Source organism: Squalius cephalus (assembly GCF_949319135.1).
Source record: "Squalius cephalus genome assembly, chromosome: 6".
Taxonomy (NCBI): domain Eukaryota; kingdom Metazoa; phylum Chordata; class Actinopteri; order Cypriniformes; family Leuciscidae; genus Squalius; species Squalius cephalus.
This window is the reverse complement of record NC_137127.1, coordinates 5,976,118-6,003,878: the sequence shown is the minus strand read 5'-3', so window position 1 is coordinate 6,003,878 and position 27,761 is coordinate 5,976,118. Positions and strand designations below refer to the sequence as shown.

The window sequence follows — 27,761 nt, the reverse complement described above, 5'->3', positions numbered from 1 at the left end:
AACTAAGACAATGTAGTTTCTAATTCAGGTTAACCCAGTTGCATGCGATTGAAACTTTTTTAGTGGTTTGAGAAGAAATGTTTCTTTTGCTCCCTTTTTTTTCCCCCTTATCTTCCTCGGCAGCATCATGGGGGGGTTAAACCTCTGAAATCTGAAAATGTTCTCAAAATATCCATCCTGACGCAATCGCTTTAATCTGACAGCCTCTCCCTGTATGTCACTGATAGATTCTAAAGAATAAGAAACTGCCATGGCTACAGTATATCTTGCGTTCAGAGTGGAGAAGAGCATGTGCCAGGCTGGAGAATAGAACAGATTTGTTGGCAGATCCAGAGGTGCCCATGCGTGACCGCGCCCAGAGTGCTTGGCATCGTGAGTAGTAAATGGAAGAGGTCCAACATTATTCTGTGCTCACCTGCGTGATGCATAGCAGCCACCTTACAGACCTCTTTCTCTCCCCAAGTCACATCTGTTATGTGCACTGGGAGATCTCTATTAGAAATTCTGATTACATTTTAGCATTATGCTTTGAGATTACTTTAATTCATGTTTTACCCAGCTGAAGGAGCATGATTTATGTATATTAAAGGAATATTTTGGGTTCAGTTAAGCTCAGTCCACAATTTTGCAATAATGTTAATTATCCCTTCTTCATTATTTACTCCTTTATTTAAAAATCAGGGTTACAGTGAGACACTTACAATGGAAGCGAATGGGGCCAATTTGTAAACATTAAAATGTTCACTGTTTTAATTGTATAACTACAAGACTTGCACAATATTGTCCAGATTCACAGACAAGGCTTAAGCCAGTCTAGACTAAAATACATATTTGAGTTGTTCTAACTGATAGCAACTTGCACTAACATAACTTAAAATATGTCAGTGCCATTGTTTTGTCTCAAGATGCAACCAGTAATATTTTTTTCTTAAGGCACATTTATAAAAGCTACTTAAATGCCCTAATTGAACTAAATCCTATCTGTGATCTAAGCCCTGTTTGTGAAACCAGGCCTATGTGTGTTAACTTCATTTTAGCGTGAAATATGCTTGCTAAATAACCTTCTGTTTAAAGTTATATCCAATTTCAAACTTCGTCATCATGACAACGTAATGCTTTAAGCACTAAAGCAACTGTAAAAACAGAATAGAAGAATTAAAGGAATCGTTCTCCCAAAAATGAAAATTTGCTGTTAATTTATTCACAATCAGGCCATCCAAGAGGTGGCTTGTTTTCTTCAGCTGAACAGTAAAGAAGATTTTTAGATGAACCCGTGGTCCTTGGTGATTCGTAAAATGCAAGTCAATGTTTGTCATCACTTTGGAGTCCAAAAACATATACAGCCAAAACAAAATTAATACCGTGGCTTCTGACGACTTGTTGAGGTCTTATGAAGCAAAATGATGTTCAAGAAACTGGGGCAAGGTTCATGAATATCTTCTTAAGAAAGAAGTTAAGAAAATTCTTAAGATAAATTCTAAGAAGTTTATAAGAATGTTCCTAAGTGCAATTTGGAAAATATTCTTAAGTTGTTTTAATTTTTTTTCTGAAGAACATATTTTCTTTAAGAGGCTTTGGTGTTATTTAATTGAAAGGCGGGTATTGCTGAAGACTCGCCGAGTGAAAAACACCTCAAATCTCGTATTTTTGCACAGACTGCAGATTACCGTAGATATCGTAATATTTTCGTTCGACCGGCTTGACTGAATGTGTTCCGCAGTCGATTCGTTTCATAAGACCCCAATATATCGTCAGAAGCCACGGGTATTCATTTTGTTTTGACTGTATATACAAAGTTCTGTAATGAAACTCAATGGTGCAGGCAATCACATCGTTATCTATAGGGCACATCTGCCTGCTGGATCAGTAGCCAATGAGCTCGCAGCTCAACCTTCAAATACTTGGTTAGCATTTGCCTTAGCAGTGCAGCATGCTTTCAGAAACCCTTCACCTTCCCCAGCTCCACCATCTGCTACAGGTCATTCCAACGCATTCTCATCCTAGGGCGTCATATACTGACGCTTTTGACATTTCGTCTACATCGAACGCACATGGCACCCTTTAGCGTCAATATGACACGCACAGAGCTTTGTTCGGTTATGGGTAGGTTTAGGTCTGGGGTAGGGTTAGGGTTAGACGACTAGGAGGCGCCTTCTGGCCCATATCTATCTGCGTCTCATATTGACGCTAAAGGGTGCCATGTGCGTTCGATGTAGACGAAATGTCAAAAGCATCAGTATATGACGCCTTGGGATGAGAACGGGCTGGTAATTCATGTACACTATATTGTACAGTAGCAGCATGTCTTACTTGCTCACAGCAGCGTGTCGTGTGTGTATTAGCTGTAGAGAGCAGTACTTGCTTAGCATTGTAGCAGATCTTATCTGCCAAGACCAAATATATCAACATTGTCAAGTCAAGTCAAGTATATTTGTATAGCGCTTTTCACAATACAGATTGTATCAAAGCAGCTTCACAGTATTAAATTAAAATTTTGTTTCTAGTGGAATTTATTGATTGATAAAATTAAATTAAATATCCCCAAAATATCCCCAACTGAGCAAGCCAAAGGCAACAGTGGCAAGGAACCGAAAAACTCCATCAAGTGACCTAATGGTGTCCTAAAACTCCATCAGGTGACCTAATGGAGAAAAAAAAACCTTGGGAGAACCCAGGCTCAGTTGGGGGCCAGTTCTCCTCTGGCATTTATGAACTAGAGGCCGGATTGTAGTTTGAACTGTAAGATTAAAAATATTATATGAATGCCTGGCCGAAAAGATGCTTCTTTAATCTAGTTTTAAACTGGGAGAGCGAGTCTGAGCAACAGTATCAGGAAGGCTATTCCAGAGTTTTGGAGCTAAATGTGAAAATGCTCTCCCTCCTTTGGTGGATCTGGATATCCTAGGTATGACCAAAAGCCTCGAATTTAGTGATCTTAAAGAGCGCGATGGATTATAGGGCGATAGAAGATCCGTTAAATAGACTGGAGCTAAGCCGTTTAGGGCTTTATAAGTCAGTAGCAATACCTTGTAATTAATACGGGACTTTATAGGTAACCAATGCAGTGATGATAAAATCGGTGTTATATGATCATATTTTCTTGATCTAGTAAGAACTCTAGTGGTTGCATTTTGGACTAACTGTAGCTTGTTTATTGAGGATGCAGGACAACCAGCTAATAAAGCATTACAGTAATCTAGTCTCGAGGTCATAAATGCATGAACTAGCTTTTCTGCGTCAGAAACTGATAGGATATTACATAGCTTAGCAATGTTTCTAAGGTGGAAAAAGGCTGTTTTTGTAACATATGAAATATGATTTTTTTTTGAAGACAGGTTACAGTCGAGTATAACACCCAGGTCTTTTACTGTAGAGGATAAAGTAACAGGACATCCTACGATGTTAAAGTTGTATTGTAAGAGGTTTTGTGGGCGGTTTTTTGAACCGATAAGTATTACCTCTGTCTTGTCTGGATTTAATAAAAGAAAATTACGCGTCATCCAATCTTTTATATCTTTAACACACTCTGTCAATTTGGATAATCCATTACCATGCCAAACACTCAGAGAGTTGTCATGACAGGAATGCTTGTTTTTTTTTTACTCCCAAAGTGACGGTAAACATTGATTTGCATTATACGAATCACCAAGGACCACGGTTTCAGCTAAAAATCGTCTTTACTGTTCTTCTGGAGAAAAACTCACCTACATCTTGGATGGGCGAATAAGTTATCAGCAAATTTTCATTTTTGGTTGAATTATCCCTTTGATGTTAGTGCTTTTATAAAATAATAAGCTTCACATTTATGCTTTAAAATCCTCCAAAAATTACCATAACCTTGTTTTTAACCATTATGCCAAATCATGTTGACTTGAATCTGTAATATTGCTTTATTGTGTGAAGTCAAAAATGGCATTACTATTTAGCTTGGCCTACCTAGTATGCATTAATAAAATATAGATTGTTTTTTAGCACTTACTGTTTTCTGCGGTAGGATCAACCATATTCTTTATGCAAGTGTGATGTTTGAAGTGGAACGGTGGCTTTGATGAGATAAGCCAATCAGAAAGAGAGGTTCTCCTGAGATGTTCTGAATGCACAGACAATGTCATAAGTGTGAGGATATGCATGCAGATGGGGGTAGATTGGAGGTTAGTGGAGAGAGGTGTTGTCCTGAGCTCTTGTCTTGACAGAGAGTGAAAATTGAAATTCGAGAGGCATACCGTAATCAGAATGCCATGGCAACCGAGCAGGATGTCAAACAGTCACAAAGTAAATTAGCAATAAACAGAACTTTGCTCTGCCACGACAAATATAAAACTAATTAAAGCACCTGGATTTCATTAAAAAAGTAGGCTATGTAAAACATCCAAACCTATTATAGTATTGGTTGAATGTTGATTGTCCAAAGCATAATGTAAACGTGTTCCGTGAGCATTTAACCCAGAAATCATGTAAACATTGCTACGGTGGAACAAATTTACATTGGAACAAAGACAAAAAAGACATATAAACATTGTTTTATACAGTGAACAGTCACACATAATGTAATTGTAGGATGTTAAATTCATGTTCTGTTCTAACTGGCTTCTGTTTTATAGCATTTGTGCCAACTTGCCATCGAGGAAAAAATACCAGACAGACAGTATGTATGTTTAAACAAAAGTTTATTCTCTTTTAACATATAAATAGTTTGTGATCTCGAGATGGGGTTTTATTATGGCATTTGGTAATTTCCAAGTCAAATCGGAATGTCGACAGTTTATTATTTAATATTATGATTAGAAACTAAATGCAAAGAATGCATATAATATCATATCTTATACAATATCTTTTAATAGCATATTTAATGGAGTTGTGGTTTACATCGTTTCTTTCTGATGAACTCAAAATTTGCTCCAGTGAGCTAGTGACATTTTTTTCATTTGATAACATCAGCTTTTTATCTTGCACTTTAAAGGTTTGCTGGATTTGAAGTAAGTACGATTTTGCTGTGAGTGCAAAGGTTCCCGGGTTCAAATTTTGTGTGATATATAACACATTTTTATCAGTATCGTTACAGTACTGTATGTCGGTAGATGTGTATCCGCATAAGGAGCGGTGCTGGTCTGAGAGAACATATAGCAACCTCAGCGAACACACGGCAACACATAAAAACTCACTGGAGGAGGCTATTGCTTTTGTTTTTCAGTGGTCAAAGGAAAGGATTTCATAAAGTAATGCGGACAAAATCAAATACAAACTTTGCCCTCTCATTTTTGAAGTCCAACATTGGTTAGTAGGCTATGCAAACAGACATGCAGATGAGGTCGGATTGATCAGCAAACATAAACAGAAGCTCAACCGAACCTGCTTGACACACGAGAATGAACCTCATTGGTTCTTGTAGAAGCTCAAACGTGCTGCGTAACACAAGAATGCACCTCATTGGTTCTCACTAGTCTTGCTGCAATAGTCGTGGCACTGCTCCCCACCGTCATTTTGTTTTTTTTTGTTTTTTTTTTACAGTAATACAAATAATTTAGTTTAGTTAGAGTACAGACAGTTCATTTTAAAAACTGAATGCGTCTGCTCAATTCAGCGTGAGCTAATCGAGAGTCGCAGCACAGATCAGCAGCAGGAGTCAGATTTCATTAATCACATGGCGAGAGTGAGGTGAGCTGACTGACAAGATGATGGCGGAAGATTTAAAGCGAAATGTCAAATTTTATACTGTTTTGTTGTTGTGTTTTTCATTAAAGCTACACTGTGTGATATTTTCCCCCATCTAGCGGTGAAATTGTATATGACTACCCAGTGAATATTAGTTTCTGTTCCTTTTAATTTCGAGGGCGTTTTAACTCCTACGGTGGCCGTATTATTCCAAGATTAACATGGCTTCCAGTTCGACTTCGTCCAATTGCGCCTTTAAAACTATTCATCACCTGTGATCCGTTGCAGCACAGATTTATGTTACAAGGTAAACAATACTTTTTCACCATTGACGCGAGGAAAAGTAACGCAAGTTATACTAGAGGTCGTTCTGGTGTTATGCACAACCAAGCTATGGTTAGACAAGCAACTATAACACTTCGAATTTACACAAATAGGCTGAAAGAAAGCAGGCAACTTCGGCGTCCGTTTTAAAATCTTTGCTCATCATGAGCTCTTTCCATCTGGGAAAAGTTACTCCAGTATTGACTTTGGTCTTGCTGATTTGCCTGTCGCGTTGACGTTTTAATTCTCTCTTTATACTCTGCTACATGTCCTCGAAAATAGGCGTGATCCTCCATCAGCAATCTTTCAAATCTGCCGGCAGTCGCGAGTAATCTCCCCCTCGCATTCGTCTCTGTGTCACTGAGTGTGAAGCGCGAAAGGCGAAGCTTGAATTTACAGGTATGTCCCTCTTTGGCTGATGTAGTCTCAAGATGGAGGGGCAACATGGCGACCGGCATTCGAACCCCACACCCGTATGTACTTTCAATGGCAGATTATAAACTTACGAGAATACTTTATTACTTGAAAGAAGTAAATATACATTAATGAGCACATATATTTTTGAAAGAACTAAGTGTTTTTTGCTAAGAATCAACAAAAAAAATTACACAGTGTAGCTTTAAGGATAATAATGAACCCAGCATTCAAGCAATTGCTGCCCCCTAATTGCTGCTAATTCGATTTAAAAGCGAGGTGGAAGACAGGGAAACCGGTATTACCGGTGTTGTCACACGTCGATTAACCAATGGGAAAATGTCCTCGCCTTCGCATCCCTAGTTCTCGCACGATAAGGGAAAATGCTTGAGTTTCCGTTTAGCACAACTGATGTGTGACTTGATGAATGTGTATATGTGAATAAAAACCCCAAATTCAATCTGTTCATATCTGATTTGGACTAAACCAATTCATATGGATTACTTTTACGATGTTTTTATGAACTTTTTGAAGCGTCAAAGTGGTAGTTGCGTAGCTGCCAATGGAGGGACAGAAAACTCTCAGATTTAATCAAAAATATCTTTTGTTAATGACAGAATTTTCATTTTGGGGTGAACTAGCCCTTTAATGTATAGAGGAGGGTGTGCATCATAACCTTTTGTATTTCTTGGTCAACTTCATAATATGATAATTCTTTGCGTGCCACTTTGAAAGGACATGAATGAATATGCAAAACCTCTTAGCGGAATTATAGCAGAAATCATAAAGCCGTGTCTTATAAACACTCTAATAGGATTGTAAGGGACATATAAATAAGCAAGCAGCGGGAACTGTTTCCGAGGAGGAGGGAGAGCATGGCCACAGGAGATTTGCCAAACAAAGAGAGTGGATGAATATGCCTTTCCCAGTGGTAGAAGTTTGAAACCCTACATCAGCTGGGCTTCATATGATAGAGTGGGTGAGAGAGGCTGACGGTTGAGCTGTTTAAATAGAGGGACAGGGAGCGCCACACTGTGCTTTTGCTTCAAATTAATGCCCACAGGAAGTGAGTGGTGTGAAGTATTGCATTGGGTGTTCTGCGTTTGTTACGCAGACATTCAAGCATGTCTGGTTCTTGTCGCCATAGGAGTAAATTGAACTGTCAAAAACATACAGTTTAAGACAGCTCACAAACCCTCCAACTTGCCCTGAAAAGAACCCAGAACCTGTTATTCAGAAGCCGTTCCATTTTGTAAAAAATACCGGCGTTCGTTTGGATCACATACTTGTAGGGTTCTGCCGATGTGGATGGAATACTCAATCACAATTGAATCTACAGCGCAAATAAGACCAGTGTAGTCCAAACAAATTATGGGCAGCTTTTTAGTGAATCAAAAACAGTGTTGCTGCTTTCAAAATTGAAAACTCTCTTGAGTAGGTGCTTATTTTGAACAAGATATTACTTTGTGACCGCTAAAAAAGTATGTTCTATATAGTATTAATGTGTTTATGAATGTAATCCGGACATACATTCGCCGTGTTGGCATTATCATGTGACCTACCAGCGTCAGTTTCGTCACTTAACTGTCATTCACAAAGCCTCTCCCGTGGCCTCATGGGATAGTGAAGTGTCCATCAGAATCTCACCGCAAGTAGGAGGTCATCCGGGGACTTTTTGCCAGCACTGTGTGTGCTGTGAATTCAGACATACTTATTTTGTCACATACTGTTTTTTATTGAGTATTGTTTTCGGATGCAGCCTGAAGCAGTGACTCCCAAACAAATGGGAGTCAAAACTAATTTTTTTGGGGTGAATCAAAGACATACATTGTGACCAGTTGGCTTGTTTTAGTTTGTTTCATTTGAGTCAACATACACAACTAATAAGACGTTTTTACACATTTTAATTCGAGTTTTTAATAGTAAATTAGTGAAATATGTGAGTATGTTGTAGTATTGTCGTTTAATATATGAAGCCAGTTGTTGGATAACATTTATGCAGCCTCTAAAATGACTGGAAAGTTACTAAAAAGTCTATGTAAGCACACCTAAATGGTTTAAATGAAAATATTTATTACTGATATTTTTCATCATTTGGAAATGAAATTGCATTTCATTTCCAAATATGTATTCATTAAACCGAACTGGATTCAGAACCAGAACTGTTATATACTTTGATTCCCATCCCTGGTGAGAAACATTTTCTAGTACCAAACACATCCATACCTAATTAAAGCCGAGTGGAAGGCTGTTTATTTGTAAACGGGAAGCCTTTTCACTTGGTTAAATGAATATAGATAACCCTACCAAAATTGTTTCCCTGCTGACATTTCTAATTGAGATAAAAATGAAAGCACCAAGGAATTGATGGTTACTGGGAAGTTAAGGCAGAGATTTTGCAAGCCAGATGTTTTGGTGAACAGCATGATTGTCAATTTCCATGAACCGAACATTCATCTGATCTCATAAAAGGCGCACAGCAAAGCTTGGCCTTGGTTCAGGCTGCTGCTTTTTCTTTTAATAAGAGAGTTCTTAGAGATGGAAGCATTGATGAGGCAATTCATTCTTCCTGTCTTCTTTTCTCATCCTCTCAGGGTCAACTTCTCAAGACTCTCCTTGTCGTTTTTGTTCTCTCCTTATTTTTTTCTCTTTAGTATTTTCTGGGTACTGAGATGATTTACATTTTAGATGAACTCAAAGTTCATGGACAGATAGAGGCAGAGAGACCGCTGCTAAAACAGAATAACCCCGGGACAGAATGCACTTTGTTTGTCCTGTTTTCCCTGGACTAGGTGTGCTACATTTATACATGTTTCTTAGAAGGATTTGAAGGAAAGGTATTGCCAGACTCAACATATTAAGGTCACAATATATGAATGAATCAGTCTGCCTTTAAAGCATTAAACTCATGTTTTTTTCCCCATGAAATATTTAAGGTCCTTAAATAATTGACTTAATTGCTAATGTACTGCATGGTTGCTGTGTAATTTAGCATATATCTTGAGACGCAATTGCTTAGATCATCTATATATTCCGGAGAACATTATTTTACAATAATTGAAACAATACACCATTAAAACATTATATAGATTTTCTGAAATCCATTTACATTTTTCATCATTATCTCAAAAGGTCTTAAATTGAATCTTGCACACATTACATTATATTAAACACATGCAATAAGAACAGTCCTCTTGTTTAAAATTCTCTCTATAACATAAATGATCATGACTGTAAGGATCAATAAGGGTTATGATAGACTGTATTTGAGACAAATGGACACACAATTGTGTGTGTAGGGTAGATAAATGCATGTTTACATTTCTTTTTCTTTTTCTGTTTTAAAAATATGTAGAAAACGTAACTATTATACATATGTAAAATTCACAGATATTTCCCTACTTGTAAACACACCAGATATTTACTATGCATGTATATATGTATGAACAGCATAATTGATGAACAGATGATATATATATATATATATATATATATATATATATACTGTGTATATATATAGATGATAAATATATATAAATATAAATAATCAGGAATACTAATGAATAACATTATACAGGCTCTGTAGAGTTGCATAATTAAAAGAAAATTGTGATTTATAGCAAACCATATGCCAATTCCGTCACACAAATTATCAAGAAATTATTTTGCATTTAAAGAAGCTTCTATATTTGGCAACAACAAAAACTGCCTATTGAATTTAATAGACATGTGTGGTGTACAATATATGGGAATAGATGGAGCTAAAAATCAGTTTGAAACCGTCCTGTGGTCTAAATGAAACCCATCTTTGAAGGGAATTGGTCAATATGTATTGATGTAGCAGTGTTGACCCATAAAGAGTTATAGGCAGGGGAAAACTCGTTTTGTGAGACAAGAGAAACGGCAAGAGATTGCACCTAAACACAGGTGAATGCCTCAGAGCATTCTGATCCTTTCCACACAAACCTTTGTTTTTTTCCAGTGTGGTTGCCGTTTTGTCCCAGAACTCGAGAATCAGTGCTGTGAATCTAAAGTGACATTTGTCAGAAAATAAAACTTTTCTGATAAAGCGGTTTAGCATGCAGTATTCCCTGCCCTGTTCTGTCTGATCCCGAGCTTTGATTATAAAGTCCTGATTGTAAAGTCATATCTCTCGGCAGGACCCTGCGGATCTGTCTGTCTTTTTTTATTTTGAACTTTGTGCATGCTGTAGACAGAGGAAAAGGAAAGTAACCTTGACACCCCCTCGAAAGAAAAATGGCTGCCTGTCAGTCAAACTTGAATCTCCCAGCAGCTTTGCGACCTGAGGTGTGTCAGGACAAGGCCGGAGGGGGAAATTGTGTGTGTGTGTGTGTGTGTGTGTTTATGTATGTGCATGTATTGTCGTTTGGGCATCTAGGGCGGATGAGAGTCCAAAAATGTCCGGTCGTTTGTGAGTTTTATTCAGCCATCAATCTTGTCACCAAGGTTGATCAGAGTCCAGGGAGCGGATGAGGCTTTTTCTCTCTCCACGGTATCGAGGGTAACAACACTGCAATGCAATGACATGAGCGGTTTGCAAGGATGCCACACGGTTTTACTTGAAAAGGACAAAGGGGACATTCAGAATGATCGACTAACTGACGCTTAAAGAACCCTCTGAATTATTTAAGCCGGAAACTCTTTAGCCCCTTTTCAAGCGACGTCCTCTAGCATCTGCAAAGTTGCGTGCATTAAGCCAAGATGTTGGAAAGCATTAGCTGATTGAGAAGACAAACTGAAGTCAAAGATATATGGACTTACGTTTATTAGATGTTTCCAATGTTTTTCACAGTCTCTCGGGGTAAATTACTCTGAAACAAATGATGTCTGTAAAATAAAAAAACATTGTGCTTTTAGTTTCTATCTTTCAGTGGAACTAATGCACGTTAATTCTCCGCTTGCATTAGTTCCAGCATTAGGGTGATCCAAACGGAGAGTGAAATAATAAGAGCTTTCCGATTCTTCACACCCTGAGCTGTTTTTCTAAGAAGACAGCAGAAATTTGTTTCCCGGCTCTCGAGTCCTCTCTCAGGATCGGTCTGGTTGGGTGTGGTGTAATGGCTTGGCTCTGATGCCTCTATTTATGTTACCAATTTTTAGTGGAGCAGCATGAATAATTTAAGAAGGAAAAGATGGTAGAAGCAACAACAAACTATATCCGGGTGTTTGTCAAGCAGCCGTCGCACCATGAAAGCTTCTTATAAATCACGATTGTATCTCTGTCCCCGCCTCGTCGTGGCTTTGTCTTGTCTCTCTCCCTTAATAGCCTGTAATTGGTCCCCCATGGAACCGAAAAGAAAGAGCAGAGATGCGTAACTCACTAGTGATTACTCAGATTAAAGTGTGCAAGGAAAGACTTGGTCAGACATGTACAAAAGATAACTTGATGAATAATACATGCTACAAATCTATGGCTCTGATCATGAAAGGAGGATGGCCCAGGGCCGGAGGGAGCCTGCATTTGTGTTGAATGATCGAGGGGCCCGTAACCGGAATCTCATGGGTTTTGGGAAGAAACTTCAAAGCGTAGCGGTTAGGGCTGTTATTTTAAAGCGCTCATTTAATAGAAAAATAAATAAAGTGAATTCAATTAATAGTGACCCCTGGCCTGTATGTTATTTTCATAGTTTTCAGAGCAATTCAAAAGAATTTACAGAATGGTGCCAGGTCTAAACTATTCTTTAGGACTTGTAAGGAATAAATATTTGACATAAATGCAATTAAAAATTGGCTTTGACTTTGGATTAAATAACAGTACAGCAAACTAAAGTATTAATTAAAATTCTTCACAGTTAGTTGTAAACGGAATGTGTTTGATTCACTAAAAAGATCCGGCTCAGTAGACGCATTCGTTCAGGTGTCGGACTTGTTTTGCGGTATGTTTTTGATGCACTAAAAATAATTAGCTCATATTCATTTGTTCGGGAACTTGGACTGCTTTGGTTTTGCGGTATGTTTTTGATTCACTTAAAATAACCTGCTCATTAGAGTAATTCTGTCAGGAATCGGACTTCACTTGTTTTACTGTATGTGTTTGATTCGCTCAAAAGAACCAGCTCATTAGGGAATCGGACTTCACATGTTTGCAGTATTTTTTTGATTCACTCAAAAGACTCATTAGAATCATTCCTTCAGGTGTTGGACTTCACATGTTTTGCTGTATATGCTCGATTCACTAAAGAGAACTAGCTCATTAGGGTAATTTCTTCAGGAATAGGACTTCTTGTTTCAGTTTTTTGAAAAACATACTGCGAAACAAGAAGTCCAATCATTCTGGAATTGCACTACACTGTTTGCGCTGTAAATTTAGTGGTGTTGCGGTGCCAATAAATATCGCAGGCAACTCTTGTCAGTGTATTTCTGTACAGTTCTGACCACATCAGAAGAAGATAATACTGTATGTTGACTTCAAAATCCACTTTCTGTCTATTCTGCCACAATTAATTTGAATTATCCCCAGCAAATATTGATATATGCGGTTTATTTGATTGATCATGTCAATAAATCTAACTTTTGACAGCCTAAGTAACAGTGCAGGTGTTTAGATCATATAGATCCACGAAGCTGTTGAGGAGAATCTGGCACAGAGGCCTTTCCCTTTTCACGATGGCTGGAAAGAAATGCGACAGAAAATTGATTTTGATGTCATACATTGTATAACAGCCAGGGTATCACCCTTACGTGGCTATCTTTTGTTCTCAGGCTTACGTTAACCCCCACTGCTTCAACCTTTAAATCTGTCTATTTTCTCCGCCTTATTTCATTTCCAAAATGTCATATTTGCTCCTTTGGCTCGCTCCCTACATAAATCTGAATCCCTTATCAGGATACCCGCTACACCCCGGACGACACGGGGATGGATCCCGTTATTTTATCTAATCTCCCTCACCAAGCATATTCTGTGTCTGCCTCCATCTCCTCTGACAGGAAAGCTGCTTGCATTAGCGCTGTATCTATCCAGTGCGGTGCAATGTTTTGCCCTGACACCTCTCTCTGATAAGCACCCTCCTCCCCAACCCCCCCGCGTGTGCGTCAGTGAAGAGCGAGTATTTTGCCACCGATGTCTCTCAAGCAAAAACTGATAAAATACCCAGCCAATAATGCTGCAGGGGAACATTATCTGTTGGGCCGATATTTCATTTCTCTGGGTTTGTTTTTCCTTTTTTTAGGGTGGACTCGCAAGGTCTATTTCCGCCACACCAGGCTCTGTGCTGCAGAGCGAATTTCTTTGTTTATTCTCTGCAAATAAAATGCTGGATCGAGCGACAAAATGGCACTGAGCAGAGCAGCAAATCTAAGCAGTTGTTTATGGGATTGTAAGCACACGCTCAGCGTGAGAGCTGCGCTCGGCTGGTGTTAAGTGTTGAGATATGAGCTGGAATGTTAAATCAAATGCCTCATTTGGTTCCAAACTTTTCTGAGAAATGATGTTTTTGCAGTTCTGCTCAACAGGAGTTTTGCTGTGAAGAGTGGCTCTTTGAAGGCGTGTTATTGGCAGTGCCCTGATATGCCACCAACTAATTTCTGTTCTGTGTGTTGAATTTAAACTGTGAAGTATAACAGGGCTTGGTAATGGAAAAGCTCTCAGGTGTGTCTGGCTTTAGCAATGTCTTTATCATTGGATTTGTCAATAGCACAGTGTGTGTTTGTGTACTTGCATCTGTCTAGCCTTGTTTGTGCCACATGTTTTTCCACAGTGGTACATACAGTTGTGCCAAAAAAGTATTTGGACACTTCGGCTACTGTTCAAAAGATATATTATATTATATTATATTTAATCCTAAGAAATAATTAAACAATTATGCCAAACTGCTTAAAATAAGCTTTTCTTTTCAATAGTTTTGATCTTTTAAGGAAGGTTTCTTTTATTGATATCAGTTCTCACCCTGACATTTTTGACTTTATGCCCCCCCCCCCCCCAAAAAAAAAATCAGAATTAATTTGAATTATTCATGCCATTCTATGTATAAATTCCATGTATTTTGTTAATAAATTAAAAGATAATAGATAGCTTGGTCAAGTTGGAACGTCACATCTTTGACCCAGGTTTGTTTATGCAATTTTTTATTTATTTTTATTTTTATAAATGCCTTTTTGTTTTATTTTATGAAATAAAGCAAAGACATTCATTAACTGTGACTGAAGTGTCCAAACGCTTTCTGGGGCCACTTTTATGTGCCCGTTATGGCTGTTTGTATGGGCTTTTGTGCCATTGTTTGACAGTGTGAGCCCTAGGGGTGGTGGGAACTGTTGGTTTCTGTGGTGAGGGTTGACATAGTGCTGGATGCTGGTCAGCAGGGCCTTTGGTGAAAGGCCGTTGTTATGTTGCTGAAGTCCACAGCTTCCATTTGCCCGTTTGTCTGTCTGGGATCTCTCCCGGCTGGGCTCGCGGCTGTGACGATGCTGACAGGATGACAGCAGGGACGCACAGGGGTGAATGTCAATGTGGGCGAGACCAGTTTCTGCATGATCTGCTGCACATACAAACGCACTCACAAACACACACACACACACACAGAGGCATATTTAGGTTTCTCAAAGGAGTGCGGCAACATCTGGTGATACAGAGTTAGAAGTTTGCATTTGAGCAGAGAATTCAATTGGAAATTTTTAATGAGAATTCATAAGGCCTTCTCGCAAGTCAATAAGATATTATGTAGTATTGAGTTGTTAGAGTTTGAGACAAATACATACAGCATTTTAATAGATCTAGAAACACAATGCATAACAAAATATAAACAACCTTTATACACCTGAACGGCTGCAGGCAGGTATTATGTTGGACGCAATATTACAAAGACGCAAGAATATATCCTAAACATAGCTGTAAAATCTTCAGTGTTGATTAAAACAGCCATCCACGTGTGGATTAGGCAACCTTCTACTGCTCCAAGGTCCAGTTCCGACACTCGTGTGTCCATTGTATGCGCTTTCGACGGTGAATATGGGTCATCATAGGCAGCAGAGTGCGATGAACTGAGTTTTGTGACACATTCCTCACATAACCTACACATAACCATCAGTAACTCTTTCCCCGCCATAGACAAAATTTTTCGGCATTCCATGTTTTCACTGTTATATGGGAGGGGGAAAGAGTACAGAATCTCTGGATCAAAACACAGGCGAAAAACAAGCAGAAACGAACGATAGCATATGTAATCTGATGCATATATAAAATATCGCGATCATCAACATTAAACAGTATATAAATCAAAACTGCCTAATGTTACTGAATGAAATGTTGACCCAGGATGAGCTACAGGACTGTGAAGCTTTGGGGGTGTTGATGGACTCGATCCACCCCATCTATGTTTTGATCATCGTTCTTAATCCAATCCGGGTGTTGTCAGTGATTTTTCTCAGCTTTTTGCTCAAAATGTTGCTTTTTTTAATTTTATGAAGCTTACCCACAAGTGTTGATAAAAAAGAATGCATTAAGCTAGAATAAAACCGCTTTTTTTGTTTAAAAGCAGGCTTTATGTCTTTTGACATATTGCATGTTCAGATATTCCTACAACAAAATATTCTGGGTGCCATGAAAGTTTTGTAAAAATGATCAAAAATGCTGGCCTGTCTGACAACTTAAAAAAAAAAAAAAACTCTGGTGGGGAAAGAGTTAAAATTTTGTGTGACTTGTGCCACAGACCTTCTGTTGGCTCGGACCAGACGGGATAGCCTTTGTTGCCCTCGTGCATCAATGAGCTTTGGGCGCCCAATACCTTGTTGTTGGTTTGTAGTTTGTCCATCCTCAGACACTGCTGGGAAATCATCACCTCTGCTGACCGAGAGCAACACACAAGCCTCGCCGCTTCAGAGATCCTCTGACTCATTCGCCTTTAACAATTTGGCCTAGTCATAGTCACTCAGATCTTTATTCCTGCATCCAACACACTGATTATGAGAACTTACCATCTAATCTGTCCAGACCTTAATATGGCCGCCTTAGGAGATGATCAACGATATTGGCTCATCAGTGTATTGTTTATATATAAAATAAATAGTTTTACATTTATCCATCATTGCATTTCAGTTGTCATTTGGAGTGCTTCATTTGATTGTAGTTATTTCCCCATTAAAGCCGTCAAGGACACAGTCTTGTACATTTTGTTTTTTTGTCCGATTTTCGAATACTTTTTTGCTTGGTCACGTGTCTGAAACCTGCATGCTTTTATTCAAATGAATTTAAATTGGTTTCCAGACATAAGTAGTACATTTTCTTGGAAGTTGAACCCATGACATTGGTGTTGCAAGCACCGCGCTTTTCAGTTTGAACTATTGCGGTTTCAATAAAATACTGGAGTTTTTGTAAGCTACAGCAGTGCATGCGTTGGAAGTTGTCTCATGGATGCAATGCGTGTCAATGACTTGCATACAAATACGTAACCTGAAAACAATTTCGGCAAGGGCTCATATGATACAGTAATGTGTGAAGATTTGTTTTGAGCTCTGCCAAGCCGAGCGGCACTTATTATTATGAAATGACAAGAGGTTGTGGGGTACGGCTCAATCTGTTGCTGTGGCCTAGTTAGGCTGTCAAAAGATTGCCTGTAGAAATGAGGAGAGATGCCATGAATCAGGTGTGCGCTTCAGACTGGGCCCAAGGCACAAATCCAGGGTGTGCTGGAAACAGACGGCAGCTGCCCAGTCAGACAGGTGCTGCTGTATGATGACTGATTTCAGACTGGCTTCCAGGCAAAAAACCATCACATCTAAAGATCTAGAACAAATTCAAATGAGATTTTGAATATTTAATGACTCCAGTTTTTATTTCTTGGTAGAGATTGAATCATTGATGACACTGATGACTTTATTCGTTCAGTCAAGGCCCCGATATGGTTCAAAAGCAAATTCGAAGAACAAACTGGTGTGAAGTCAATTTAGATCGAATTTTAACATTTGTTTGGATTTTCTGGAGTTCGAAACTGCTTGCCAAAGTTAACATTTCCAGTTGGTAAACACCTTCGAACTACTATTGGTCGGTGGCGATTACGTAGGTGTGGCTCTGAGGCTCCGCCTCCTTTGACGTGAAATTCTTCTCCAGTTTATTTCTTCTCCAGTTAATTTCTTCTGTTCAGTCCGTCGAGATCAGACATAAGTTGACACATGAACATTCTGGTTTATCGTTTATCTGCTTGCTTTAAAGCAATCTATTGTATAAAGTGCTAAATAAATAATTGTGATGACTGGAGTGCCGCTGCAAAGGTATTTCAAACTTTTTTTTACCCCTAAGTAGAGCTACACTATTAATCGTTGAAAGATTGCGATTTCGATTCAAACACCCACATGGTTTTATTCGAAATTGACAGCGAATCGGCTATGTCTATTAAACTTTCGACGATCACAGCGGAACATTCAAAGACACCCAGATAGAGCAGTCATGAATATGTATGAAACCGCTTCACAAACAGTTTTTTCAACCACACAGTATCATTATTTCTGTGTTACAATAATTCAGATTAACACAGAAGTACTGGGATAAAAGTTTACAGATTGGATCTATACACTGATGTTTGCAGAAGCAATCAAAATAGAGCGAATCATCTTTTGAAAGTAACTTCATGCTTCAATTAACAATTTTATCGTTTACATCGTTACACCAGTAGGTGGCGACAAGTGACTTAAAAATGTATTGGTCATTGAATCATTCATTCAAGAAATTCGTTCAAAAACATTGACTCATCCAGTAATGAAGCAAGTGAAGTCTTTATGAGTGAGTCATTGAATCATTTAATTATATCAGGGCCTTCGATCGGCAAATCGCGAGTACAGGCAATGATGTAGGTTTGTTTTTGAAATTGGTGGAAACATAAAAGCAGTGCCCCACCCATTTTTGCATTAAAACCCTGGAACACACCAAGCCAACACCGATGAACTAGCACTGATGAAAGCTGAGCATGTTGTCGCCTCGCGACGCCTGTGTCAGGAAAAAAAAGCTGCACCTGAACACACCGAGTGAACTACAGCCGACTGTCAGCTAGCATGCGCGTTCTGCGCCTGTGTGTAAATGAGACAACTGTCTATTTCTGCAGATATATTCATCTATATTCATCATTCAAAAAGGGAAACCGACGCTGCAGGCTGCAGGTACACAAACCATAAACAAAGCAGTGTGTGCTTACCGTTTTGAATATCAATCCTGCTAAACACTTTCTTTATTCCACTCCGCTCGTGTTAATATTGAAATATTCGCCAAGGAACACTCAGGTAAGATGACGTGACACTAGAACAGCTTTTTATTCGTGCCGTTTTGACTTCTTTGCTCGCTGTTTTGCTATTATTCTCGTGCACTGACTCGTTCACTAAGCTGAACAGCCAATCAGAGTTCCCTCTTTCACCGAGGGCCCGACGCCGATTCAACATGTCGAATCGGCTGAAAAAAAGCCAACGAGGACCAATTCCAGCCGACGGTGTGGAACACACTGAGAAAACGTAGTCGGCCGACGCACAAAAACTGCCCGACCGCCGACCGTCGGCTTGGTGTGTTCCAGGCTTATGATAGACTCTTGACCACAATTTCTTGTTATCTAAAGCCTTTTTTTATTTAAAAATATGGTATCCATCACACTCATAACTTAAAGAGAGTTATGTCAGTATGTTTAGTAGACAATAATTACACAATTCTGATAATGTAAACCAACAATATTAGGTCTCCATTTTAGCTTTCTGCAATAGAATCATAATAAAATCATGACAGACATTCATAGCTAAAAAAAAAAACCCTCATAACACTGTACATCTCTTTAGTTTAATATTAAAAATGAATAAATGAATCTGAAAGAAAATACACCGGGACCAAACTGTTGCTATAGTAACGAACACATGCACATACAAATGCATTGGATAAACCATACGGTCTTATTTTAGTACTGTTTTTAATTGTGTGGATATTTCAGCAAACAGTTTGTTTTATACTCTTAAGTTCTTACTCTGTCCATGCAATAAATGCATGACCTTGAAAAAGTGCAGATTTCTATTGCATTTACTTCACAGGTAATGTTAATGGAATGACCCATTTCAGATGCAATTCAGTAGTTGATGGATATTGGTAGGGAGTAGGACGTGTCCCTAGCGTCCTTACTAAATTTTCCGCCCTTGTGCTCAGGATTGTGGGATATCATAGACAGCGAAGGATCAAAGAAGTCGACCAGATGGAGGCATCTCAGCTGACAGGATGTAATGCGAACATTAGATTCAAACTTGTCTTGATGCCTTCTTGTCTCCATAGACGGTCTGATGAGGCAGTATTTTGAAGGTTTTGGACACAGTCCCAGAGCGCATACTGCTTATCTGTACGCATCAGTGAGCATAGCCAGCACACACACACACATACACGTACTGTACTTTTCTTCCGTCTTTTTTTCTCTCATTTACAACACCTCTCATTCACTTACAGTACATGCTGTCTGTTGCCACAGGGGTGAACTGATGACACACACACACACACACACACACACACACACACACACACACACACACACACACACACACACACACACACACACACACACACACACACACACACACAGCTAAAGGCAGGCTAAACACAAACCCATAATCACACTTTCCTTGACATTGATTGATGTTCACATTGCATTATCATTTGTGCCAGTCATGATTCAGGGCATCTCTGTTCCCCCACTATTAAGTAAACACGTATGTATATATGTTTGTGTGTGTGTATTTACTTAATATTCCTAGTTTAAAGTATCAAGTATCTTAATGCATCTCTTCTATTACAATATACAATTTTTGTTGAACCAAGAGCATGTCTTGCCTATACAGAAAAAAAAAATGGTTTAGTTGTTCAGTCCTAATAAGGTTGTTTCATGATTGTCATGCTTGTTATTTAAATAATCATAAATAATACTTTTTTTTTTATTTCAATATATTATTTTATATATTTATTTATATAATATTGTGTATGCTTGTCTCAGAGATCTGTTGGGTACTGAACTTTGCATGTTGTTAGCCTGTCCGTAATCTAAATACATTTCAGCGTTTGATTTTAAGGACATTTTTATTTACTCTACTATATAATCAAAGGGTTTTGTGTCAGTTAAAATCAGTTTTTCTGAAGTAGAGATCCACTGGTTCAAAGTCTATAGCTGTAGTGTCTGTAGTGCAAATGTTTATTCTACTAGCTGCTCGCATACTGGTTTTTCTGAAGCTGGGCTCCCCAGCATGCACTGGGGCATGAATTATTAATATGATTGCACTGTTTGACTGTTTGCCAGTTTTATTTACACCACTGGTGTTGAATTTGTTGTCACGTTTCATAACTTGCTGTCTTGTATAGTCAGGATGTGTTTGTTTCTCTAGTAACACTCGTTGTTACCCTTGTCATGCCTCATGTGCCAAGTCTTGAGCTTTGTGTGTAACGAGGAACACCTCAAGTGTTTATTTGTATTGTGAGTGTGATTTTAAGACAAGCTCTTTTTCTGTCTTTTTTCTTTATCTTTTTCTTTTAGAAAACACTAACCCACTCTTTCAAGAGATGATCTAAATAGGCGAGTGTTACAAGAATGGCTCATGTTAAGTCATGGCCACTTCATGTTAAGTAAAAACGTTTAAATAATTAAGTAGATGAATTCAGCTGAAAAAAAAAAAAAGGCATTTAAATCCATTTTAGCCCTCGTTTACCCATTTAGATGCTGAGTGAGACATTTAAAAACCGCCATCGCAACATTCTGCATACTAATACTACAACATGAACGTGCATAATCTGGCTTCGCATCTTGGCTCATGATTTGTTGTGGTCTGGCTCATCCTAAAAAGCAGACCCTCTGAAATTTGACCCGGCCGCTCAAAAAATCACAGTAATGTGAGCGGAATGAAGAATACTGCGCTTTTCTTCACAATACGATCTTGTTGGATGCTGGGAGTAGAGTGTTAACATCTTGATTAACCATAATGGAAATGCAATTTACATGCACAACAGAAGAAGGCCAGCTGTTCTTGTGCCTGTCTTGAGATTCCGAACGGTTCTGAGCTTTTGGGAAAACCTCTTCTGAATTTGAATGTGATAATACAAGGTCAGATGGCTTATTTTTGTTTGTGGCCTGAAAACACTGAATTTGAAATATGCAACCGTACAGTCTGGCATTGTTTATTGGTTACCATTAAATAGGTGGTCTTTAAAGAAACCAATATGCTTTTTGTAAGCCAAATGAAATTACATTTTTCTCTTCAGAAAATTCTAAATATCTGTTCTGCACCACAATGGGACTGCAGTGGTAATTTGTACAGCTACTGGCATCAATTGCTATTACAATTTATTTATTTACAAGTGTTTATACTGTAGATGGGGGTGAATTCAGGTTGATTTGGACACTTTGTATTTATACATAGAAACACAATTATAATTTATAAAGCAATTTTCCACAGACTTTAAGAGCAGTATTAAAGGAAAAACGATAATGATTGTGTTTTGTTTTGGTTTTGTTTTCACAGTGTTGCGTTCCCGTTTGCCTGTGTTCCCTTTGCTAATTTGTCTCCATGGTTTTTGATTGAGTTTGCATGTGTTCCTGGTTACTTTAAATATCCCTGTCTATATTTAAGCCCTGATTTTCCCTATAGTTCATTTGTCCGGTAGTGTTGTACTTGGTTCTTGATTCGAGCTTCTGAGTTTTCCCTAGTATTCCTGTTGGATCTATTAAAAGACTGTTTTATATTTTATACGCATTCGTCTCGGTGCACTCATTACAGCCTCTATCGTGACAGATTAATATATAATATATATACAGTACCATAGAGGGTTTATAATTTTTTGTTTTTCAGTAGTATTCATTCATATTAATCATATTAATTAAAATGAGCATTTTCACCATCATAAAATAACTCTCATATTAAATGGCTCACAAAAGGATGTTTAACAACATTAACACAATGTTCAAACAATGAATTGGGATGTTCTAATAATAGCCTTACAATTAACCCTCTTTTTTTGAGAACTAATACCAGCCTATGTTATAACAGAACACGTTACTCTCTAAGGGCTTTGTTCAATTCTAATTAAAACTTGAAACCTGCAAAACTGGATAAACAAGAAGCAATGCTCTGTCCAACAGAGACATTCTCATCAGATTACAGAGTATGTCCATGTGGGAAAAAAACTATAAAGGAAATTAAGTATAATAATGAAAAACTTGAAACATAGTTCTCCATGTTATCACGTCCGTCAAAAACGGATAGGCTGGCTGTCGGTAATAATGCATAAACTAAAAATATTCTCGCTTCACTGAATAGTTGCAAACTAAGAAATAAATAATGAATACCTTACGACCCATCTGTTTTCAAATCCACTTCATTTTAATATCACAACATTGATGTCTGTCAAAAAATAATGTGCACAATACACAGTACAGGGAGAATGCATTTCCTGGAAAACACACACTACCGGATGTTTTGACTATACGCCATCGCTTTCCGAGAAGAGGGAGAAAAATATTTGAATATTTTCAATAATTTTCTGTTCTCAACTGATCAGAATTTTGACGATAGTCAAGTCAAGTCACCTTAATCTATATTGTAAAAAGCGTTCTATAAATAGTTTCAAAGCAACTTTACAATAATAACAGGAAAATAATGCAACAAAGTTAGTTTCGGCTGTACAGCAGATCTAGAAGAAAATAGTGTCATAGTCCAGCTTAAGTAAGTTCAGTGATGGTTAATTTCTGGTGTAAAAAAGTTATTAATTTAGTTCATTTATCTATACAGCCGCTCTGAAAACAGTGATGTCATCGTCCAGCTCAGTCCAGCTCTCATATAATTGTGTCAGTGCAGGCAGATCAATATTATTATGAATATTAAGTGTTCCCAACTAAGCAAGGCAAATGCCAAAGGCGACTAAGGCGACTGGCAAGGAACCAAAACTCCATCCGGTGACAGAATAGATGAACTGTTAAATGAGTGATCTTGAGATGAGTCCCAGTAGTCATCTAATTTGACTCGCATGCTGATGTAATATACATAATAAACTTGACAGGTAATTTTTTTTTATAAAATGTAGTTTTATCACTATTTTCTCATGTTGTTTAAAATATTTATGCAATTATCAAAGTTTGATAAAATGTTCCAATAAAAGATTATACATTTTGACATGATTTGTTACATTGTTACATACCCCTTTGCAGATTTTAAACCTACTGAACCTTTTTTTTCCTAATACTCTGTTTAAACCTGGTATTAAGATGCGTTTTGGTTGATCGGATCACAAGTGGATGACCCTAAATATGGGTGTAAACGGGGTCTAAAACGTTTTAACCCTGTCCACTTCTAGAGGTTCCGCATCCGACTGGATTGCTTTTGTAGTGTAAACCCTCATGTAGTCGAATTTGTTCGAACAGCCACAAAAGACGCCTACTCTCCGCCTACTGGCCTAATTCGTAAACATTATGGGAAGAGCTCTAGCCAGACGGGATTTAAACTTTGGCTGGAGACCCAAATTTGTTTTGAAGATGAAAAACGTACCAAGCATTATGTTCTCTCAACATTCCTGATTTCACTCACACGTTCGGCTGGTCTTGTGGCTGCCGTGTTTTTCCGTCATCTCTGGTCGCATTCATATGTAAACTGCGCGAGCTTTTTTTCCTCCATTAGATCGAAAGATCTCAAAAAGTCCGCCCATAGACCCTACCCTCAAAGAACTCAGGACAGAAGTGGTTGAAAGTGGACAAAAGAGACAGATTAAAACACAAGATAAATGGGAATGTGTCTCCCTCATCGACTTGTGATCCGATCGACCAAAACGCATCTTAATACCAGTTGTAAACAGGGCCTAAGAGTGCACCTATTAATATGAAAATGCCACAATAATATTAGACTGTGCTGAGAAATTAAATTCATTTAATTGAACTAATTAGAATAAATTAGGTTTAATGAACCTAGTTTAGTTAAGTAATTCAGACTGATTAGTCCAAGTCTTAGTTGCAGGCGAGCGATTAGCGGTTGATCCAGAGGAGCCCAGGTTGCTTTGGCCTTGGCAATCTTATCTTAACCTTGGACAATCAGACAAGCGCTCCACCATTTAAACTGTCATTGAAAACAAGGACATTGTCACAGGGGGCTGTGTAGAATCTAGATTCAACAACTCGCAGGCCTTGTGGGGTTTGGACAAAAGAGGTCTTGCATATAAATAGGGTAAAAGACAAGTCTTGTGCCTTGGAATAAGAATCCTGTGATCTAATATCCAATGCAAATACTGGCATTTCATAAGTTCAGTTCTTCAACAATGCCTTGAACTTACTCGTGTACTGTAGAGGGTGTTGGCAACTGAAGATAAAGAGAAGGAAAGAGAAAGTTTGTGGGAGTTGAGTTGTAGTTAAAAAAATTCTATTAATATTCAACGTGTAGGAATAAAGCACATGAAACGGGCTCAGCACGGATGCTTAAGTGCCGCCTGTCAATCCACCAGCTCAGCCCCTCGTGTATGGCTTTTCTCTCTGTATGTGTAGATGACAAAAACCACCCACGTTACCGACCGCATCCTCTTGAACATTTGAATGACAAGTGATGAAAAAGCTCAGAAGATCAACATTTAAGACTGAGAGTCAACAGGAAGGGAATATTTTAATGTTTGTAGAGAAAGTTGTCTCCCTCAGTCTGAACTAAAACTTTTACTTCTTCTCCACTTCGACTGCACCTATGTTGATGTTTAACAGCATTTCCGTGAAGTGCTTCTTGGATTGGCTTTATTAAATTTCCTCACCGGGAAGGGCAGACAGGCATGAATAATCAGCTGTGTCACAGGAAGGTCTCACAGTTTCGGCTTTGCAAATATTGTTTTTATCAAGTGAATGTCATTTAAAAGGTCTATTTTTTGTTGTTGGCTTCTGGCAAAAAGTTTGGTTTCATGCCAGCATTTTAATATCTCATTATTGCACTTTTGTGGAAACAAGGGATGGCAAAGAAACGGCAATTAAAATTAGGGCAAAGTAGAGAAAATTGGTGCTTTGAAAATGAAATGAGGCTCTTGGAAATGAAAAAAATCTTTTTTAATGATGTGCAAAGAATAACTATTCTACAGCCAGCGTTATCCTGATACTTTCTCCAGTATTGATAAAAAGAGAATGAGTGTCAGTTTCTACTCACTGACCCCATAAAATGAGTTTCTTTTGAATATGATTTTCCTGATTAAAATTGAAAGAGACTTCTGTCAAACAAAATATAACAAAATTACATTTGGACATTTATTGTAATTTGATCACTGAAGAGACCTTCTGCTGATAAACTGTGTGACATTGAACGAATCTTTAGCTAGAACTAATAAGTCGTGGAAAATGAGCCCAATCTCAATTTTTAATGCTCTTAATTTATTCAATCCTGATAAGGTTTCACACCTGGAGGTTTTAAATGAAGTAATCTAGATGTTTTCATTAGGTTTAATGAAAGTAATAAAGTTTCTGAGATTTGCAGAAGGTGTTTGTATTGAGAGGCTTTGATTTCACGAGTACTCCTGGGCTTGTGTAATGCAAATTCGATCCATAATGTTCCTTATAGGCCGCCGTTTAAAGCAGACAGCGCAGAGACTGCTAACGTAACAGTGTAAATCCTATTAACCTAATGGATAGGACCAATAATGCAGCATAACCTCCAATGCAACCTGATTAGCACAGATGTTGTATTTGCAGGGATTTGCCAAACTGGCTGTCTATGGTTGGCCCCTGTTAGGTAAAGCCTATAAGCTTCTTTATTTTCAGCCCAGAATTGTGTAGTTTAGCATTGCGGGAGCTTCAAAGGTGAATGGAAATGATGTGCTTCTAAGTAGCAATTTAAAGTTACATCGCAACCCTGCAGGACACAGACCATGATCAAAACAAAGGGTCTTTCTGGGTCCAAAGTAGATTTATGGAGAACTATGTGTGTCTTTATTGCTGCACTGTGGATTCTCTGTGTTCTAATTGGTATATAACTTATAATGTTAATGTAAGAACACATAGAAAGCAATGACCCTGCCGCATCAATACATCAAGAGAATAATCCTGAGCCACAGACTAAAAAAAACGGAAGTGCCGCAAGCTACGGTCCCTGGAGTCGCAAAATGCCAAGCATCCAGTCCTGCTTAGCCATCTATCTGCATTCCCCAGATGCTCTTAGTACACTGAGCTAACACTTGCTTATGTGATTGAACCCGTGTTGTCACTACTGCACTGAATTTATTATATAAAGAAACAGAATGAAAAGTTTTATGTGATGGAACTGGGTCTATTGTAATGTCTGTTTATCTCTGTTTAGCAACTGGCACTTTCCACAAGTACTGTAGGGTAAAGTGGCCTAAAACTCTTAAGAACTCTTTAAAAAAGTTGTTGTATTTTAAACGAGATAGAAAGAGGCTGCTTGCCAAACTCAGGAGGTCGAATTATATCGTATATGAGCCAATGAATAGAAATTAACTTTTGCAACCATGTTAACAAAATATAGGTCTTTTGTTTTGTTCACAAACTAGCTAAATGTATATACAGTAATTATGCAAACAAACACATATATTTTATAAATCTTTAAAGGGGTCATATAATGTCATTTTTGTACAAGCTAATATGATTCTTTAGGGTCTAAATTAAAAGTTTGTAATATACTTTAATTAAAAATTCTCATTAGTATTGTAAGAAAACACTAATTTTACCTGGTCAAAAACAGCTGTTTTCAGCACGCCGTTTGAGTGCATGTGTCTTTAAATGATAATGAGCTTTGCTCACCCCGCCCCTCTGTTCTGTGCGTACACCGTTTTTAATAATAACACAATACCCATAATGCGTTGTTCATTATAAACGTGGGATTATGAATTATATTGAGAACGTCATACATAGAAAACATGCCGTAATGTACCCTGAGTGTAGCCGCATTCATCATGAAGCGTGCAGCAAGCGATTTGCAAAGATTAATATAAAGATTAATATAAAGGTTAATAAAACGTTACACTCACTCACTTCTTCTGGAGGTGCAGCATGAACACGAATAGTTGGTACCGATCCTTTTTTCAGGAGCAGCTTCTTAGCAAAACCAGCTTTATACTGACCCTCGTTTGTAAAGCAGTCTGGTGAAATGATTCGCACAAACATGAAAGCATTGACGTTGATCGCGGGGAATTCCCTTCGAAAACAAACTCAGCCACTGCGTCTTCAGCTGTACGGATTTAGGAACATCAGCATGACTGCTGTGTTCCTTATTACACCCAAGAACACCACAATCGCTTAGACACCATTCTACTCAGTGCTCCAGCGTATCAGCAATGAACGCGCCGGTTGGCGCGGGCTATGATTGACAGCTCGCTCACGAGGGCGCGTGGGCAGGTCTGTGCTGAAACGCTGCTGTCAATCAACCATTGTGGGAGGGGCGTTGATTTTGTGACGTCA

At 38.3% G+C, this 27,761-nt stretch overlaps 1 protein-coding gene across 2 annotated transcripts in view; it reads left to right on the top strand.

Moving 5' to 3' along the window:
• Positions 1-27,761, top strand: part of luzp2 (leucine zipper protein 2) — a gene marked incomplete at its 5' end in the record, with an annotated part of 117,925 nt that overhangs the window by 5,283 nt on the left and 84,881 nt on the right. The window contains one exon of one of the 2 annotated variants that reach the window (XM_079874763.1): positions 4,602-4,645. The exons of the other annotated variant lie outside the window; for it this stretch is intronic. Coding sequence (XP_079730889.1) covers positions 4,602-4,645 — 44 coding nt within the window. The remainder of the gene's footprint in view (positions 1-4,601; positions 4,646-27,761) is intronic. 2 annotated transcript variants of the gene reach the window in all.